Raw genomic sequence first — 20,727 nt, forward strand, 5'->3', positions numbered from 1 at the left:
CATCAGTAGGTATTTCAAGCCTCCTTGCTTCCCGCAAGCAAGGTTGTGTCTTCTGCATGTTGCTGGTTGTTAATGAGCCTTCTTCCAATCCTGATGGCCACATTTTTCTTCATATAATTCTGCTTCTTGGATTATTTGCTCAGTGTACAGATTGAATGAATACAGTAAAAGAATGCAACCCTGGTGCACACGTTTTCTGATTTTAAACCATTCAGTATCCCCTTGGTCTGTTTGAATGATTGCCTCTTGGTTTATGCACAGGTTCCTCATGAGCACAATTAAGTATTCTGAATACCCATTCTTTGCAGTGTTATCCATACAGCTGAATACTTTTGCATAGTCAATAAAACACAAGTAAACATCTTTCTGGTATTCTCTGCTTTCAGACAAGAGCCATCTGACATCAGCAGTTATATCCTTCATTCCATGTCCTCTTCTAAATCTGGATTGAATTTCTGGCACCTCCTTCTTGATGTATTGGTGCACCTACTTTTAAATTATCTTCAGCAAAATTTTACTTGCATGTGATGATTTCTGTATTCTGTTGGGTCACTTTTCTTTGGAATGGACACAAATATGGATTCTCTTCCAATCAATTAGCCAGGTAGCTCTCTTCCAAATTCCTTGGCATAGATGAGTGAGTACTTCCAGTGCTACATTAGTTTGTTGAAAATTTTCAATTTGTATTCTGTCATTTTTTGGAGCTTGTATTTTGCCAGTGCCTTCATTGTAGCTTCTACTTCTACTTTCAGTGCCATCAGGTCTTGGTAATATGGTGTGCCTCATGAAATGACTGAACATTGACCAGTTATTTTTGGTACAATGACTTGGTTTATTCTTTCCATCTACTTTTGTTGCTTCCTGCATCATTTAATATTTTGCCCATGGTATCCTGAGGCTTGAATTTTTCCTTCAATTCTTTCAGTTTGAAAAATGCTGTGTTCTTTCCTTTTGGTTTTCTAATTCCAGGCTGTTAATTATTTCATTGTAATACTTTGTCTTCTCAAGCTTCTCTCTGAAATTTTCTGTTTCAGCTCCTTTATTTCCTCATTTCTTCCCATTGGCTTTAGCTTCTCAGTGTTCAAGAGCAAGTTTCAATGTCTCTTCAGACATCATTTTGGTGTTTTGTTTATCACTTCCTTTACCTTTTGTTTCTTCAAGTGGATGTTCTTGATGTCACCCTACAGCTCCTCTGGTGTTCAGTCATTGGTGAATGATCAAATATGTACTTGATGTGGTCTCTAAATTCAGGTGGGATATACTCAAGGTCATATTTTGGCTCTTGTGGATTTGTTTTAATTTTCTTCAGCTTCAGCCTGAACTTGTATATGAGCAATTGTTGATAGGCTATTCCATTGTCAGCCCCAAGCCTTGATAATGAGCATCTCCATAGTCTCTTCTCACAGATGTAGTCAGTTGGATTCCTGTGTATTCCATCTGGGCATTTGTGTTGCTCATAAATAGATCTGGGAGCCCTGGTAGTGTGGTGGTTATGTGTTGGACTGCTCATTGAAAGGTCAGCAGTTTGAATCTGCCAGCCGCCCTGGGGAAGAAAGATGAGACTTTTTGCTCCTGTTAAGTTAACAGCCTCAGAAACCCTATGCAGGGTAGCTATAAGTCAGAATCGACTCGACGGAATACTACCACCATACCACCAAATGTATTTACAATGAATAAGTCTTGCAAAGTTCCATCTTATGATCTCCAGCATCATTTCTGTCACCAGTGCCATATTTTCCAACTATAGCTCCTTCCTGTTTCCAGCTTATGCATCCTAAGCAATAGTAAATACCAATGCTTCTTGATTGCATGTTTGATTGATTTCAGACTGACGAAGTTGGTTGTTGTTGTTGTTATGTGATGTCGAGTCAGTTCCAACACATAGCCACCCTATGTACAACAGAAGGAAACGCTGTGGGGTCCTGTGCCCGCTTCATAGTTGTTAACGCTTGAGCCCAGTGATGCTGCCACTGTGTCAGTCCATCTCTTTGGGGGTCTTCCCCTTTTTGCTGACTCACCATGTTACCAAGCATGATGCTTCTCTCTGCAGACTGGTCCCTTCTGATAGTATGTCCGAAGTATGAGAGATGAAGTCTCGCCATTCTGGCTTCTAAGGAACATTCTGGCTCTGCTTCTTCAAGACAGATTCATTTGTTCATCTGGCATTCCAGGGTACTTTCAACATTCTCCAACACCATAACTCAAATGCATCAATTCTTATAAGGTCGTCCTTATTCATTGTCCAACTTTCACTTGCATATGAGGCACTTTTGAGTCAGAGGCACCTTAGTTCTCAAACTATTATCTTTTTTCTTGAACACTTTAAATAGGTCATGTGCAATAGATTTGCCCAATGCAATAGGCTGTTTGATTTTTTGACTACTGTTTCCATGAGTGTTGACTATTTTCCAAGCAAAATGAAATCCCTGAAAACTTCAGTCTTTCCTCCATTTATCATAATATTATTTATTAGTCCAGTTGTGAAGGTTTTTGTTTTCTTTATGTTGAGATGCAATTCTTACTGTAGGCTGTAGTCTTTGATCTTCATCAGTAAGTATTAAGTCCTCTTTACTTCCATTAGGCCAGGTTGTATCATCTGCATATGACAGGTTGTTAATGAGTCTTCCTCTGGCACCACCTTCTTCATATACACCAGCTGCTTAGATGATTTGCTCAACATACAGATTGAACAAGTGTGGTGAAAGAATGCAACCCTGGTGAACACTTTTCTTGACTTTTAAACCATTCAGTAACCCCTTGTTCTGTTTGAACGACTGCCCCTTGGTCTATGTAAACGTTTCTCATGAGCACAATTAAGTGTTTGAAATACCAGTTCTTCACATGTTATCTGTAGCTTGTCATTATCTATACAGTTAAAAAGCCTTTGCACGAGTAAACATCTTTCTGGTATTTGCTTTCAGCCAAGATCCATCTGACTTCAGCAGTGATACCTTTAGTTCCATGACCTCTTCTGAATCCACCTTGATTTTCTGGCAGTTCTCTGTTGCAGTGGTTTTTAAATGATCGTCAGCAAAATTTTACTTGCATCTGTTATTAGTGATATTGTTTGATGTTTTCTTCATTCTGTTCGGTCACTTCTCTTTGGAATGGGCACAAATGTGGATTCTTCAATTTCATCATCACTAACTTTAGTGGATGGTGTGGAAATTGGAGTAACAGTGATATTAACTGATCTTCCTGATAGGCATGTGGATATTATTATCCTATCACACTCAGCATTATACTTTATCGATCTTGAAATGTTCTTTGTGACAATAAATGGGGTGGCATTTCCTCTTCAGTTTGTTGTTCCTGATTGAAAATGGTTAATACCAATCCATTTTAACTCATTATTGTTTAGGATATTGATTTTATGCATACAATTTCATTTTGATGACTTTTAATATTCCTGGGTTCATAATTTGTACATTGCACTTTCCATTTGGTGGTAGTGATGGTGGTGGTTGTGTGCAATTCATAGCGAGGCTGTAAATCTTTATGGGAGCAGAAAGCCTCATCTTTTTCCTATGGAGTGATTGGTAAATTCTAAGTACTCACCTTGCCGTTAGCAGCCCAGCTTGTAATCCAGTATGCTACAGCTGTTTCTTCTCATTGGAGTTGTGCCCCATCTATAAATGGAAGTCCTGGAAGCTTTATTTCACTCATTTCTTTAAGGTCAGCTGTATGCTGGGGAGGCAGCTCTTCCCCAGTCATGTTTTGAGTGCCTCCCAACTTGAGAGGCTCATGTTCCATCATTACATCTAGCAGTGTTCTGCTGCTGTACATAAGGTTTCAGTGACTAACCATTCCTCCTCTCTACTCTGGCTCAGGCTGGAAGCTCTGCTGAACCTTGGATGACCTGCTAGTATTTTAGATAACGGTGGCATATCTTCCAGCATCACAGCATCACACAAGCCACCACAGTACAGACTGACAGACGAGTGGTGGTCGTCTTTTCTTAACATGGCTTATAAGAGTCTTTGTAACTGTTCCTATCCAAGTCTCCTCTCTCACCTTCTTATTCTTTATACTGTGTCTTATCTGTGTTCAAATGGTTTCTCATGCTTGAAATATTTCATCCCACCTTCCCCTACTAACCTTTCATGCCTCTTTAAGCCCCTTTCCATTATTCTACCTACAGAATGGCAATTTGGGAGAGTGGCACTATAGTCCTCCCAAGTTTCCGTATGCCTGTTTACAAAAGAACCAATAGATCTGTTTTGGAAGAAGTGCAGCCAGAGTGTTCCTTGGAGACCAAGATGGCCAAGCTTTGTCTCTCATATTTCGGGCATATTGTCAGGAGGGACCAGTTGCTGGAGGAGGATGTCGTGTTTGGTAAGGTGGAGAGTCAGAGAAAAAGAGGAAGACCCCCAACGAGATGGATTGGCCAAGTGGCAGCACCAGTGGACTCAAGCATGGCAACAATAGTGAGGTTGGCCTAGGATTGGGCAGTGTTTCGTTCTGCTGTGCATAAGGTCACCATGGGTCGGTACTGACTCGATGGCACCTAACAACAACAACAAATTTATAGTTTTGCCTGTGGAAGAGGGATTTCTTCACATCGATGTTTCCACCATCTGTCTAAGCCCTTGTAGGCAGTTTTGTCTCCCCAGCACCCACTACAGTGCTGGAGACAAGGAGCACACTCACAAGTGATTCTTTTTTCACTGCTTCATAGCAGGTACCGCACTAGGTGTTTTACTCACTAACTTACAGGTATTGCCTGAGGTAGGATTTGGGTGGGTGTTGTTGTTCAGTGCTATTCAATTGTTCCAACTCATAGCAACCCTGTATAGGGGTTCTGTGGCTATAAATCTTGGGTGCACTATTATCAGGGATCAATAATGTGGGATCAGACAGTAAAATAAGAATACAGGAAAGCCAATGAGGGTACATTATTGATATAGTTACTGCTGTGGGGAGCTGGGTTTCAGTCTGAGGAGGCCGTATAGAATGTATCTCTTTGAGGCTGGAACATGGGACCATTTGTCCACGAACTCTTCCTCACTGGCTGGAGATTTTCCCCAAGCATAAATGGTTCCATATCTGTACACTCTTCCGCTGGCTGGCTCAGAAAGCTTTGGAAAAGTACCCATGGCAGCAACAAGGCGTAGTGGATGCTTCAGGTGCTTTCAGCTGCAGCTCAAATCACAGGTGGGCGTAGGCACATTGTGAGGGGTCTTTGAAACATCTGCTGTCCATCACTATCTTTTTTAATCCTCCCAGCGGACCTCTGGGGGAAGACATGCTATCTTCTTTTCATAGTATCACAGAGATAGAATTTGAAGGCACTGTTGTCTAACTTCAAAGCTATTGCTCATTCCTTTCTGTTAGGTCTCTTTACAAGCATCCCTCCATTGAGCAGCCACTTGTTGAGCACTGATTATGCTCCAGGATGGGCTAGATGGTCACTGATGGACCAGCCAGGTTGACCACACTCATTTACAAGCCATACTTCCTTTTTGATGTGAGGAGTGATGGGGAAACTTTGCAATTGTCATGGACATCTTATGCCTCCTATATGTTCTTCTACCTAAACCCAGCCTGTATTCACATACCCATGGAGCCAACTCACCTGCTGTGTGCCTTGTGTTAAATTAACTTTGCTTATCTTTGAAATAGATACAGTAGTGTCTACCTTGTATTTAAACTGTTTAGAGGTTACATGGGAAATGCTACTTGGCATGGGTACATGCTACATGGCAGGGGCTTGCTCTGTTTAGTTGAGACAAAATCTGGTCAGTGGGGAGTGGGGAGTACTTGAGCTGAGCAGGGGATAAGTCTTTATGCTGTGTTAAGTCTTTACCAGAAGCTTAGCTGTCCATTCTCTTCCCTTTTGGAAAAACAGACCAGATCTTTTGAAAATGCTACGTGAACTACTTCTGGAACAAAAATGCTTGACAGAGCAAAGCATTTCTGGGGAACATGTTGATGGTAAAACCAAGAAGATGCTTAAGCAAATGGCCATTCAGCTGAGTGGGGAACTTGGACATTTCATCAGCGCCAACTCATTTTCCAAACCACATGATGAACTGAAGTCACCTTGGAGAACCCAGCTAGTAAAATTGGGTGAAATGTCCAAGGCAGAGCTGAAAGATGCCTCAGTACAGACTGTGGTCATGGAGGGTGACACTCTCAGATTCAAACATGAAGGAACCAGAGAAGCATGGCAAGAGAAACCAACAGATGCTGCATTCCGCACTGAGCATCAGCCAGAGAACTTGCACAAGGTGCCAGGGCGGAAGATCACGCTTTCTTTCCCAATTGGGACCAACAAAGTAAGTTTCTATCTGTATTTACACACACACACAAACACAAAACATTAACCTAACTAACAAACAGTTCTTATTAACTGATCACTTCCAATCTGACCATCGTTTTGCTTCATGTAATAGGTAAGTTTCATGTCTCCTTCTGCCTGCACTAATCCATGCCCTCCATCAAGAGTGTGCACCTTCCTAACTTCCCCGACAGGTTACCTTGGCTCCCCCGACTGCCCTTCCCATAGGACTACGCTAAGTGTTCTCCTTATATAAGGGGAATCACGGTTATCCCTGTGTCTTCAGCTGGTGTGGAGATGTGTCCAATTTGATATAATTCTTGACTTCTTGATAAACACTTACTTTTGCAGGTCATAATAAAATCATAATAACCTGACTTCTCAGCAGGAGCAGCAGGGGACTTGGGGGGGCATGCAGATGAGAACTTAAGTTGTATTTTTCTCAGAGGTACTGCTTTGAAGGCCTTGTCTACATTTTCTTATCTCTTTACAATGCCAGTTGGAGATGAGCAAGTGTAGCTATGGTTACACAGTGGTTTGGGGCCAGGCTGGGACTGTCCCTTTTCCAGATTCCATAGTCATTCCCTTACCCTGCATCAAGCCACTCCAACCCGTGGAGGACCAAAGTGGTAGCCTCTGGTTTTTGTTGTGTGAATATCTGTATGTTGATTTTGCATCCACCAAAATGCTATATCTCCTCTGAGTCTCCTCAAATATACCACATAGTTAAAAACCAAAGTCTCGTGGCAATGTTTGATTATTTTTCTCACTAAGATCTCCTTGGGGGTGAAAGTTGTGATTGAGAGTCCCCAAAGCAGAGAGATGTGAGTGTTCTTGTAGGAAATAGGAAGGAAATAGGTCATGTTTCTAATAGAGTTCCAGTGATGGCTGCTGCTATTCTTGTTTCTTATGGGTGTTTCGTATCTGAGAAATCAACTGTACACATTGCTTTACAGCATCAGAATGAAGAATTAAGTTTATTTTTTGACCACTAAATTACTGCTTTTGTACATAGCAAAGAGAGTTAGATATATCATTATCAAAATTGCTTTTGGTTGTTTTAAATTATGCACCCAAACTGTAATTTCTAGAAAAGGGTTTTCTAAAGATATCAGTAGAGAGAAAGAGAGAAAAAAATCACTGCCATATTAATGGTATTCAAGATGCAAATTTGTGCAATTTGGCTGGAATAAGAATGCTCTCATCTGCCCCAGCTCCTTCAGTGTGTACCTCTTTATTAGTAAAACTAGGAGGGTTTTCCTCCTTCCTCTACGTAGGAGTATCATTGTGTGTTTGGAAAATTGGATAATTGAGCAAACTTAATTTCCCCAAATATATTGAATTTTTTTTCTTTATAGTTTGGAGTCACCTTTCTTGCTTGTGCCTTCAAAAGGAAGGAAACTCTGACTCCTTCTCCCCTTCCCTGCCTTTGTTCTGTGTGCCAGGCATTGTACCTGATACTGTGTATATACATCATCTAATTTAATCTTCTCACTGAGGTATGATAAGTCAGGTGGGGATTATCTTTATCTTAGCATGATGGAATGGAGGCTCTGAAAGACTCAGAAAATTATCCCAGGGTGATTTCATTTGTAACTGAAGCAGTTGGGATCTAAGTTAAGGTCTGGTTTGAGAGGCAGACAGAGATTTATAAACCTATCATTCTCAGAGAAGAAAGAGTTCTCCTACCATCAGCATGGTCTACAGTCTCTGTAAAGTAGGAAAAAATGATTTTCTTTCTGGTCTTTGGTCAGTGAAGGAGTCGATAATCCTGTTAAAAGGAGCGTCATTGAATCCTAAAGATGAGACAAGGAGACCGGATATACTTATGGCTGTTTAGCTACAGAGAAAAGCTACACTGTGTTTACTTCCAGGTCTGTCCACTTACCTGCTGTAAGTCCTTGGGTAAGTCACCTGACCTATCTCAGTATCTGGGGAATGGAATCAGTATGACCTAGAGGCTGAAGCTTGCATAAGGTAATGTGTATAAGTACCTAGTGGAGTATTTTGTGTTTTGTAGGTTCTTGGTGAATTTCAATTCCTGTCCTCCTTCCCTTCTCAAGTTAAAAGTTTCATTATGACATCTTTAATAAGGTGGTAGGTGGAGACTCTGTTCAGTGCCCATAAGGTAGCATTTTGCGTGGCGTTATTTTGGAACCGGCATTAGGGTGACTGACAGCAGCCTTCCAGCCTGAAATTGGCTTTGGCATTTGTGCACTTGCAGATATCTTTTCTGCTACCATCTGACACACAGATTTGGATCCAAGAATAAAGACTGGTGGAGAGCTAAGCAAATGACTGTTATTTTCCAGCTCTTTTTGATGGAGCGTTCAGCTCCTCCCACTGGTCCCCCTCACCATCTCAAGCTGCTCTTGTCCTTGAACCTGTTATCTCTCTTCCACCCTGAAATATCATGGCAGAAAGAATCTCAGCTTTTCTTAACTGAGCCCTGAGTCCTGGATTCTGAAGGACTAGTGTAAGTTCTGGCTCTGTAACCTTAACTGTGTGGCATAGACTCATTGTTTGACATCTTGGTTTCTTCTTCTGGAAAATAGGGATGACCACTTTTGTTGCCCTGTGAGCTCTTGGAGTGTAGAGTTTACTAGAGAATGATGTGAGAATATGCATTTCACATCGTACTGTGTGCACGGAGGTGTCCTTATTCTTCTTGAAAGCCTCTGATGGTTGCTCATTTCCTGGTTGCCACATATTTCCTGTTTTCCCCTTAACATTCCCCCTCCATTTTTTTATGTGTGTAAGTAATAGCTTTATTGAGATATAATTCATATAGTACAGTTCACCCATTTAAACTTTGGTATAATTCTGTGGCTTTTAGTATATTCCCAAGAGTGTACAACCGTTACTAGAATCAATTTTATAACACTTTCATCACCCCAAAAGGAAACCCCATTAGCAGTCACTCTCCATTTACCGCCACCTCCCACCTCACCCAGCCCTATGTGACCAATAATCTGTCTTTACAGAGATCCCTTTTCTGGTCATTTCATATACATGGACTCATACAATATGTGGTCCTTAGTGACTGACTTTTTTTACTTGGAATACTATTTTCAAAGTTCATTCATATTGTAGCATGTATTAGTATTTCATTAATTTCATTGCCAAATAATATTCCATTGTATGAATATACCACATTTATTTATCAAGTCATCCTTTGAACACTTGGGTTGTTTTATACTTTTTGGCTGTTAAAAATAATGTTGCTATGAAAATTCATGTAGAAGTTTCTGTGTGGACATAATGTTTTCATTTCTTTTGTGTATGTTGGTAGGAGTTGAATTGCTGGGTTATGTGCTAACTTTGTTTAATCATTTGAGGAACTAACAGAGTGTTTTCCAAAGAAGCTGAATGATTTATAAACCTCCTAGCAGTGTGTGTGGATTCCAGTTTCTCCACATCCTCATCAACACCTGTTATTATCTTTTAAATTATAGCCACCCTAGTAAGGTATTTCATTGGTTTTGATTTGCATTTCCCTAGTAGCTAATGATCCTGAGCATATTTTCAAGTGCTTATTGCCCATTTGTACAGAATGTCTATTCAGATCTTTGCCCACTTTTTCAATTGGATTATTTGCATTTTTATGTTGTTGTTGTTCAGTGCCATAGAGTCGGCTCATTGCATTTTCATAAGTCAGTTGAAAAAGTTCCCTAGATTCTAGATTCAAGTCCCTCTTCCCAGCTTTGAATATATTTTAAATTTCCCATTTGAAAAACACCCCCATTTGTCCTCTTAATTTATTGTTTGTATGTTCATTCCACAAATAGTAGTTGAACACCTGTTATACATGAGTCCTTGTGCTGGAAGCTGCGGCTATAGCATGACTAAGATATGTAGAGCCCCTTAACCCTGACATTTAGCGGCTGGTACAGAAGATAGACAAGGAACAAGTAATGGCACAGGCATTTAAATTTATTGCTACAGAGACTCCTGGTGTGGCACTGTAGGGTAAGCACTGGACTGTGAACCACAAGGTTTGTGGTTCAAAGCCACCAACTGCTCTTCAGAAACCCTATACAGGGTCACTGTGAGTTGAAATTGACTCGATAGCCCTTAACCAACAAACAGCATCAAATGTCCTTGAGAATTATAAGGGATAGTGAGTGCTTATAACAGAGAAACCTAAGGGTTTGGAAATCAAGAGCCATTCTTGTGAGGAAGGTATGTTTGAGCTGAGTCTTAATGAATGACTTGGAGTTAGTGGGAGAAGTGAGGGTGGTAAGAAAGAGTGGTACAGTGCATGCCAATGCCAGGAGGTGGAAAGGACATGCTGTTTGAGAAATTCCTAGGAGGTCAGTGTGGCTGTAAGTTAGGGTGAAGTGGGACAGGAGCCATAATTCAGGCTGCAAGCCATGCTCGGCTTTGTAGCTGTGGTAAGGAATTTGACCTATATTGTAAGGGAATTAGGAGACAAATAAAATGGTTTTTAAGAAGAGAGAAATGGTAGATTTGCCCTTTTTTGTTGTTGAGTATGGAGAGTGGATTAGAGAGAGCCAGAGTGAATGTGGGAAGAGCATGCCAAGGCTGTTGCAGTGGCCTTGGTAAACGTTACCAGTGGCTTGGGGTTGGGCAGTGGAATTAAGAAAAGTACAAAGAACTGAGAAATAATTCCAGAGCTAGAATTAGTGGAACTTGGTAAATGAAGAAAATGGATGGTGAGAATCAAGAAAGGGTTCTTTTTTTTCTTCTTAAATGTTTTATTGTAAATTATGTGATAGTTTACATGGGAGAACATTAGTTTTACATTCATTCTATCGTGTATCGTCTCATTGCCATGGTTACAATCCCCTCCATGCAATCCTTCCACCGTACACCCCAGGTCTTCAGCACACAGTTGCTCTCCCTCTCTGGATCTAAAGTCTCCAGCTGCTCCATCTCTCCACGTCATCATCTCTGGCTCCATTTCAGGCATCACTGCTTCTCTGGGTAGGGTCCTGCTCTCTGCTCTTCTCCCTTGATGGTCCCAGGGACCTCCGCTCCTAGACTGAAAAGTTAATCACTCCCCTCCTTGCTATAAAACATCTACCTTTACATTTCCAACCCTCATAGTCAGTCCTGATAACAATTATTCACTATTGTATCACAAGAGACCCGTCTGCATTTCATTGCATCAGCCCCACCTAGTCAGATTGAATGCTACTCACTGGAGATTCTACCTTCCTCCAGGCCCTCTGGATCTAGGTTCCCTCTTAAAAGCTTGTAAGCCAGTCACTTCTTGCCTTTGTAGCCCCCTCCCCCCCATTTTGGGTAGCCAATGTCCAAGTTGCCCATCCCTGTCTACTCTGTGTGTGGAGGGGGTGGGAATGATTCTTGCTGTAAGGACTTGTTCCCTCATTTGAGCTACTGCTTCCATAGGTGTAGGTCAAGTTCATCAAATTGTATGAGAATACTTTTTTTTTTTTCCCCCTCTTCTTTTTACTTCTGGTTGAGCTCTGATCATCCAGTCACTGAAGCCAGGATAAGTGGATATTATCTGCAAGTGTGGGTGTTCTTATTCATATGCGCTCTCTTCTTATCAGCTGGACGCTTCACTCTCCACTCTAGTCCTCTGTGGCTATGTTACTGACTCTGGGCCCAAGAGTCCCCAGGTCTTGCCACACTGCTGGCCAACCAGGTCTTCACCCGGGTTCACTCTATTGAATGTTGTAGGGCTTAGTTCACTGCTTCATTGCTGTTTTTCCCTCACTTCCCCTTATCGGTGTTGAGTGTGGTCACCAATCACAGCATGTATTCCCATTGAGTCTTAGTCTTGGAAGGGGGTTTGCACTGAGGGGACCCGACCACTTGCCTTGATGTTTCCTGGGCAAAAAGAAGGGGTTCTTATTTTTTTTGAGAGACTTTTGTGATTTTTCTCATTTCCTGACTCTCAGATTATTTCCTGTTTGCCTCTTAATTCCTCAATGATGCTCCCAGATTTCTGGGTGTAATGTACTGTAATGGAGTGATTCACTGAAAATGGAGACTGTTGCAGTGGTGTATCTTTGGGAGTGGGGGTATAGAGGCAATGGATTGAAGTGAGTTTTCAGTTGGCTTTGAAGTGCCTGTAGTCCATCACAAATGATGAGGTCTAGGATAGGCAGATTGAGTGGTCTGTCCCAGAAGACTTTTGTAAGGGGCGGTTCTTGTTGACTAGCCATGGTAGCTAATGAGGGAGATTGGCTTAGATTGAGGAATGAGTGGGAAGTAAGTAGAAAGTAAGATAGGGAGCAGAAAAATTGTTTCCCAGAACAATTGTATTGGAAAAGAATTGCTGTATACTGTGTGGGTGTCCCTGGCTAGTAACTACTGTTAACCGAAAGCTTGGCGGTCCATGTCTACCTAGAGAAAGAACTGCCAATCTACTTTCAGAAAATCAACCATTGAAAACCTTATGGAGCACAGTTTTATTCTGACACACATGGGTCACCATGAATTGGAGTTGACTTGACTGGATGGCTAATATGGAACACCTGGACTGACCAGAGATCCAGTGGACTAGGACCAAGAAAATACCAAGGAGGGAATGCTTGATAGTTGTTAATGAGAGAAGGGACCTGCCAAGATATAAACTCTGTGGTCTACGGGATAAACATAGATGGCATCATAGGACCCAGTAGTCTGGGCAGCCAGTTTGATATGGTTGGCATTAAAGTTAACTGCAATCAAAGGAATGTATATTTATTGCTGTGTACGTGTTTGCTTTCAGGATACTAAGAAATCCCGCTTGCCAATCTTAGTAAAACCATCCTGGTCATTAGGAAGTGTTTATCGGTTCTCTGCCACCCAGGAGGTCATGGCTCAGCTTCAAAACCAGATCATGGAGCTGCAGGGGGAACTGAAGGAATTTAAAACTCGAAACAAACAACTTCACCAAAAGTTAATTCTGGCTGAAGCAATGGTGGAGGAGAGGCCAACGCTGGACAAAATGCTACTGAATGGTAAGCACAAAGAAAAATATATTTTCTGTGGACTAGATGTACAGGACAATAGAACTGATTAAAATGTCAACTTTGTTGTTTAGAATTACAAATTAATGAACTGCAATTGTTAGTTCTGACTCCTGACAAATGCAGAACAGAGGGAACACAGTGAGGAAAAGGATTCTGTTGTTTTTATTTTATTCTGGAGTGTGCATAAAGGCCCTTGTGGTGCTCACAGTTATTGAGGGTCACTGCTCCTTCGAGTTTGGATTGTGTGCAGGTGCTACAGTTGTGGGATGACTTGAATCTGGGCCTTTAGTTTAGTCTATGGAAGCCTTAATCTGTAGAAAAATGTCTGACTCCTCTTGGTAGAGTTCTCTGGAATGTTCTGGCAATACCTGTTGGAGTTCCTCTGGGCTAATTACAAACCCTACTGACCTTATGTCCTCTTCCAGAAATGACCTGCCTTCCTACCCACCGTGAATCTGCTGCCTCTACTCATGGGGCCAAGAAAATAGAGAGCCGTGGATCAGAGTGTGTCTAGTCAGAGTACACAGACTTGGAGGGAGAGGCTCATATGATTTTCTAGTCCAGGGATTTGGAGACCACTGGTCCTTTGAGAATCCATGGAAAACAGAGGGCTCTCTCACAGAACAATATAAGTGTGTAACATTTTGTGTCATTTTCAGAGGATTCACAAATCCATAAAAGTATCTATGTTGAATCTAGATTTTGAACCCTGATGTAAGCAAAAGACAGCAACACACAGAAACAAAACAGCAACAGTGATATCTTATGTGTAGATCCAGGTCTGTTTGTTAAATAGTGTTCTAGACCTTGATGATATGGCAGTAAACACAAAGTCTGTGTCTAGTTTGTATTCTTGTGCAGAGAGAAACATAGGAAGTGTGAGGTGAGAGGAGCTCTGGAGGAAAAAGAGGCTGAATGAAGGGCATAGGTAATGTGGAGTGGAAGCAGGATTTCCTAATGTGTATAGTGTCACAGAGCCTCCCAGAGGAGGAGACATTTAAATGGAGATGGCTATGGGGAAAGTAGCTCTGGCAATGCTGTAGAATTAGTACTGGACTGCTAACCCACCAGCCACTCCAAGGGAGAAAGATGGGACTTTCTGCCTCATTAAAGATTTACAGCCTCAACATGTTGCTGGACCTGGGGGCTTAGGATCATAGTCTCAGAGGACATAGCCCCCAAAGACAATGTTCTACCTCCTACTTTGGTAAATAGAGACTGAGATCTTTAAAGTTCATGAGCAGCTATCTAAGGTGCAACTATTGGTCTCTCCATGTACAGATGAATGAAGAGTGTTGAATATTGAATGGAATCAGTTAGTCCAGTAGACTGATGGAACATGTGAACCTCAGTCACTATGACTCTGAGACCAGAACTCAATGGTGCCCAGCTACCATTACCCACTGCTCTGATAGAGATCATATTAGAAGGTCCCAGGCAGAGTGGGAGAAAATGTGGAACAAAACTCAAAATTATAAAAAAAAGATAGTCTTACTGCTTATAAACATATTGGAGGAACCCAAGACTGTGTGGCAATTTTTCTGGTCTGGAACAGAACTCACCCTTGTGGCCCAATTTTCAACCAAGCTGTAGATAGGTCTATAGGAGAGCAGCCACATTAGTGAGTATGCTCACCGTGGCTTGGTCAACCATTCAAGATCAGAAGGGCAACATTTACTTAAGGACAAAGTTCAGAAGGGTTGGGAAAGAGGGTGGAATGGAAATAAGAACCACAGGGTAGACCTGGAGTAACTTTTATAATGTGGAGGGAATTATAATCAAGATGAAACAAAGTGTATGATTTGTTGAATGCAAAACTGATACAGTCTGCAAACCTTCACTCAATTCACAATACAAAGTTTAAAAAAATTTTATAGTCTCAGAAACTCTTTACAGAATCACTGTGAGTCGGAATGGACTCGATGGCAGTGGGTGTAGGTATGAAGGGTGAAAAGTGGGGCACAGTTAGGGAACATGAAATGTGAACAAACTAGCCATCGTAACAGGCGTGTTCCTGGCAGAGGGAACAATAGGAGCAAAGGCTCTCATGCTGTTTTGAACTTGGGAAGTCAGGTCAATAGTAAGAAGATCAGCTATCTGATTGGAGCGGAGTGTTGTAAGTAAGGTCAGGGAGGTAGCAGATTATGTAGGACTTCACAGGATGCTCTATGGCTTTGTCTCTTACTCTAGGTAAAATTGGGAACTGTTGGTCAGTTTAGAGCAAAAGAGAATTGCATGATCCAGTTTCGACTTTAAAGCAGAGGTTATCAGATTATGACCTATAGGTCAAGTTGAGCTTGTGGCCTCTTAAATCATGTTTTACTGGAACATAGGTCCATTCATTTACATGTGGTCCTAGCACAACTTTTGTGCTAAGATAATCAGAGTTGAATGGTCTGCAAAGCCTAAAATATTTATTATCTGACCCTTTAAGAAAAAGTCTGCTTTTAATGTGAACAGTTGGAAGGGCGGTGTTGTGAGATACATCGAGATGGGAAAGACTGCAGGAGAGGCAGCCTTGGGGGGACATTAGGTTTCTGGCTTTGGATTTATTTGAGATGTTTGCTGACATTCCCAGCAATGCCAAGTAGACAGTTGGGGATAGATGTGTTTGGAGTGGAGGAGAGAGGTATGGGTTAGAGATAGGAATCTAGGAAATATTAACATATTGTTGGTATCTAAAGATATATGAGAATTGGAGACTTAGGGAGAGAGTATAGATAGAGAAGGGAAGAGGTACAGGGACTGAGCTTGGAGTGCCCCAGCAGTTAGAGGTTAGATTGATAAGAAGCAGCCACTGCTTCTTGGAGGGGAACCACGGGATAATGATGCCCCAGAAGTTGAGTAAAGAAAGTGATCTGGGACTGATCAACTGTAGGAAACATGGCTAATAGGACAAGTAAAATGAAGATTAAGGCTTGGCTACCAGATTTATCAAGTGGAACGCATTCAAGGTGACCTTGAAGGGAGTTGCTTCAGTGGCATGAGCAGGGCCTGATTGGCATGGGTTTGAGAGAGAATGGAGGAGGATTTGGAGATAGCAAGAATAGAAAAATGCTGAGGAATTTATTATAAAGAGCAGTAGGGCAGTTAGGCGCTAAATCTGAAGGACTTCAATGAATCCGAGGACTGTAGACGAATGCAGTAAGGTGAGTCGTCAGTGGTACTGTCTCATGGCATGCGTGTCAAAGCTGGAGTTTAAGGAACAGAGAGAACGATCTGTCCCTAGGCGCTAAGATGCTTTCCAGGCCCATGCATTCAGGGACTGGGGAAAGAAACCTGCACTGTTGTGAAGACTGCAAGAGAAGCAGTGTCCTCAGGGAACAGCCTAGCTCACTTGAGCAAGAGGGTGAGGTGAATATTCATAGAGGAGCTTGAGGTTGTTTGGGATTTTGCCAATGAAGGGTATGAATATCAGGCAGATTGCCTCAAACTAGAGGATTCCAGAGTGGTTCAGGGATAGGAGATGCCTGCATAAGAGCATTGGGCTTCCTATAGTAATAATAATAATAAAACAAGTAGCTGTTATTTATTGAACTTTGATATATTCCAGTTATTTTAGATACATGAGCTAATTGGATCCTCAGCATCTCTGTGAGGCAGGTGTAGTCCTTATATCCATTTTATTGTTGAGATAAGTGATTTTGCTATGATCACAGTAGGCTACATTGAACTAGCTTGCCTGATTTTAAAACCTGTGTTTCTTCATCATCTAGTCACAATATCTCATGTATGGATTTTATGATGACTGTAGCCAGAGGTATTTTCCATTTAATTTTAGATTCCTTCTGGTATTTACCACAAATCAGGTTTAGGATAAGTTGACCTTTGGCAGCATTGCTCTTCCCTCATTTTTCACCTTCCACTCACCCATTCATTGAGGCATCTATTCATGCATTCAGCAGCTGCTGTGTCCTCCTGTACTGGGTATGGGAGAGAAGGAGATGAGCCAGACAGTCTCTGCCGCTGAGAGCGCCTCGTCTTCCTGGGGTGTAGAGTTGAGAGGGCATGAGAGAGCAAATAATTTAAAGGAAACAGTGCTGGGGGCTGCAGAGAGGAAAGGTTTTATAGCAAAGGTGACTCAGCCCAGCAGCATCTCTGGCATTTTGCCAGGGTCTCGCTGCTTCACTGAGCAGTGTTGTTAGTTCTTGCTGACACCCCAGGGTGCCTCAGCCAGGTGCTAGTTCGACAGTTGCCCAGTCCAGAAGTCCGTGGGGTCTCTTTCCTTTGGGAAAAGTGGGCATGAGAGTTCATTTTCTCATTCATGGTTTTTTGAGAGCTCGGACTTAAACCATTTCAGACTAGCTGTAGTATATTTATGCTTTTTATGCCCTGTTATGGCAGCTCGATAGATTAATTTTATCTTATAAATTGCCTTTTGCCTCCCCAGTGTTTTTATTTTCCCTGTTGTATCTTTGTGTTCTTCTCAGTTGCTTGGCTAAATTTCAAGTCTGTAGTTTTATTTATTTTTCTTTCTCTTTCCGAATATCTCTAGCCCAGCCCCTTGTGGGAGCAGCCGACCAGGGCAGCCCAGGAGAGCAAAAAGGAATTAAAACCACACCCTATATTTGGAGAGACAAAGAAATGGACAGTGATCAACAAACAAGCGACGAGACTGGTAAGCATTCAGCCCCAACATGAACTAATAGTTACTATGTTCCAGACACAATTTGGGATGCTTTATGTAAAAATCATTACTAAACCTCACAACAGCCCACTGAGGTAGTCCTCATTTTCCCTATTTAACATGCGAGGAGCTGAGCTTTATTAAAATAACTGGCCCAAGGTCTCCCACTTTGTAAATAGATGGATGGGTCAAGGCACAGTAGGCTATCTTTTGAGCCCACCAATCCATTTACCAAACATTGTTCTACCAGGCAGTGGGCTGGGTCCTGAAAAGACACCCTCTGCTCTGAAGGGATCTCACAGATGGTGGAGAGATCTTCCTAGCAGTCAGTTCATTGCCCGGCATGGCTGTTGTTGGGGAGGCGTGGCCAGAGGAGAGCCTGCTGCCCAGATGGGGAGTTGGCAGGTAGATTAATGGAAAGGTGTAGAGATGTGAGTGAGGTCACAGGCAAATAGCATTCTTTTTTTTTTCTAAATCAGAGGGCATTGTATGTTTATATAGAAACACAAAGGATGACATAATACATACTCAGGTTCCCATTCAACCAGAACGAGTATATTCTTACAGCTTTTCTTTTGTTGCTCCTGGTTGGCTGTCTTCGAGACCTTTCTGACTCATAGTGACCCTGTATAGAGTTTCCAAGGAGCAGCTGGTGGGTTTGAACTGCCAACCTTGTGGTTAGCAATTCCGTGCTTATTCTATAGCACTTTTAGTAAAATACTCACGTACATTGCAGAATCACCTTTGACTTGGACCTAATTCATTCTGTAAGAAATGTTCTCAGGAATGCTGAAGCTGTCACAGGATGGCTGTGCAGACAGCAGTCTAAGTTGTGGTTCCTGTGACCAGTCATCTGTACTTTCCCAGGGCTTCCACTCCATGCAGTGGACACATGAGCATTGCTTGTGGAGTCTTCAGGGGTTTCATGGAGTCACTAGGTCATAAAATATCCTTTAACTGAATTGTGGAAAGTTGCAGAACTGCACATTTTTTTATAATGTAAATAATGTTCCTGGGGACATCTTTTGGTTTCTTGTACGGAGTTAGTGATTTAAAAAGTTCCTTGACTGATTGACAGTTTCCCTTTACCTCTTCATCATTACTGGCCTTCTTTCATGTCTCTGAATGTGCTTCTAGAACTTTGTTCCTGCTACCGCCTCTGCCTCAATCTCCCCTTCTCTCCCATTGTTGCTTAGCTAGTGCCTCATTCTTTAGATCTCTGCTTACATGTCACTTCCCAAAGGAGGCCTTCCCCAATTCCTCAGTTATTTCTCATTAGCCCTGTGTTTTCCCTTTCAACACTGATTGATCTTGAATTGACTTGCTCAGTGACTGCTCACTGCAAGACTGGGTATTGTGTGTGATATCTTCATTGCTGCTTCTTCAGTAGCCACTGTGCAGGTACTTGACGAATGAGGATGGTCCCACACCTGTTATTGGCCTTTGCCAATAGGGTTGAGGATTCTCTCTCTTTGCTCTGGGACTCTTGACACAGGAAGGCAAGCATCCAGCCTGTTGTCAGGTTGTCAGGCTTTGACCAGGGCTCTGCTGCTTACACAATCGGAATCTTGGGCAAGTAGTTACCTTCTCTAAGCCTTGATTTCCAATTCTGTCAAATGGGGACAGTAGTTATACCTCATAGGTGATTGTGAAGCTTAAATGGACTCTTAATGCCTACACCAAGTCCTGACACACAGTTAAATGCCGAGACCTTGGTAGATCTCCAGGGTCACCTGTACACTCCCCTCTACAAACCTTCATGCACTGATATTTACAGGAAAGTGTAAGCTACTCCTTCAGGCCTCTCTTGAGTTGTTTTCTGAAGACTACTGAGCAGAGACTAGCAAAACCTCTGATAGCCGATGCTGGACTAGCAGACTTGCTGTAAGCTGACATTGGAGCTTACTAATCATACCTTTACTTCTGCCAGATCACAAATTGCTGTCAATTGTAGACTTTTGACAGACGATTTTGAAGTCAAAATTATGAGCGTTAAGTCTGAATTTTATGTTTGTTGCATTTGCAAGGAGCAAGTTTAAAGTGGAGGTCTGAGTATATGAGGAGGCTTCAAAAGAGTTCATAGAAAAACTTCACTTCCTCTCAATTCCATTTTCCATGAGAAAGGTATATGTATTGCATGTGGCTAACCACGTGAGCTGGCTACAGTCTGTAAGGGAATATTTGTAGCAACTCTTTCTAAAACAGAAAGGTTTATCTTATGGCACTTAACATAACAGCAACAACACCAACATTGTGTGAGTGGACAGACATGGTTGGACGTAAGCCATGAAGAGCAGGTTGCAGAAGCAGAGATTGGGTCATACAGTTTCCTGATACAGGATTTTCATGTTTCTATCCCACAGCATTGCTTTCACAGCCCTTCCCCAGGTGCTCCACCTTCACCTCTAGTGACAAGCATTTGCCTTCCTCTTTGAGCAGTTGTAGGGAGCCAACGGTGTTAGTAATTAGTTGGGCTCCTTCACTAATGTGTGATAGGCTCTATGTTCTCTCTTCACAGTCATTATTCTGTTTAATCCTAAAAGCAAAATGAAACAAAAACACAGAGCCCTTCCCAGTGGATGATGTTCTCTCCATTTTATAGATGAGGCTATTGAGACTTAGCAACGTTAGTTCTACTTAAGGTTGGGCATGGAGCCTTGGTGTGGCACTGCAGGTTAATGTGCCTTGCAGTTTGAATCTGCAAGGTCGGCGGTTCAAGTTCACTAGCCACTCCTCGGAAACTGTATACAGGGTCACTATGAGTTGGAGCCAGCTTGATGGTACTTAAGAACAACAACAAGGTTGGTCATGCAGGTGCCTTGGTAGCGTAGTGGGTTATGAGTGGAACGCTAATCGCAAGGTCAGCAGTT

General features: G+C 42.1%; 1 protein-coding gene across 1 annotated transcript in view; it reads left to right on the top strand.

Annotated features, from left to right (window-relative positions):
• CDK5RAP2 (CDK5 regulatory subunit associated protein 2) overlaps positions 1–20,727 on the top strand; it is a 255,327-nt gene that overhangs the window by 158,834 nt on the left and 75,766 nt on the right. The window contains exons 21-23 of the mRNA XM_006865676.1: positions 5,849–6,278; positions 12,987–13,218; positions 17,726–17,848. Coding sequence (XP_006865738.1) covers positions 5,849–6,278; positions 12,987–13,218; positions 17,726–17,848 — 785 coding nt within the window. The remainder of the gene's footprint in view (positions 1–5,848; positions 6,279–12,986; positions 13,219–17,725; positions 17,849–20,727) is intronic.

This window comes from Chrysochloris asiatica, unplaced genomic scaffold (genome assembly GCF_000296735.1).
Source record: "Chrysochloris asiatica unplaced genomic scaffold, ChrAsi1.0 scaffold00081, whole genome shotgun sequence".
NCBI lineage: Eukaryota > Metazoa > Chordata > Mammalia > Afrosoricida > Chrysochloridae > Chrysochloris > Chrysochloris asiatica.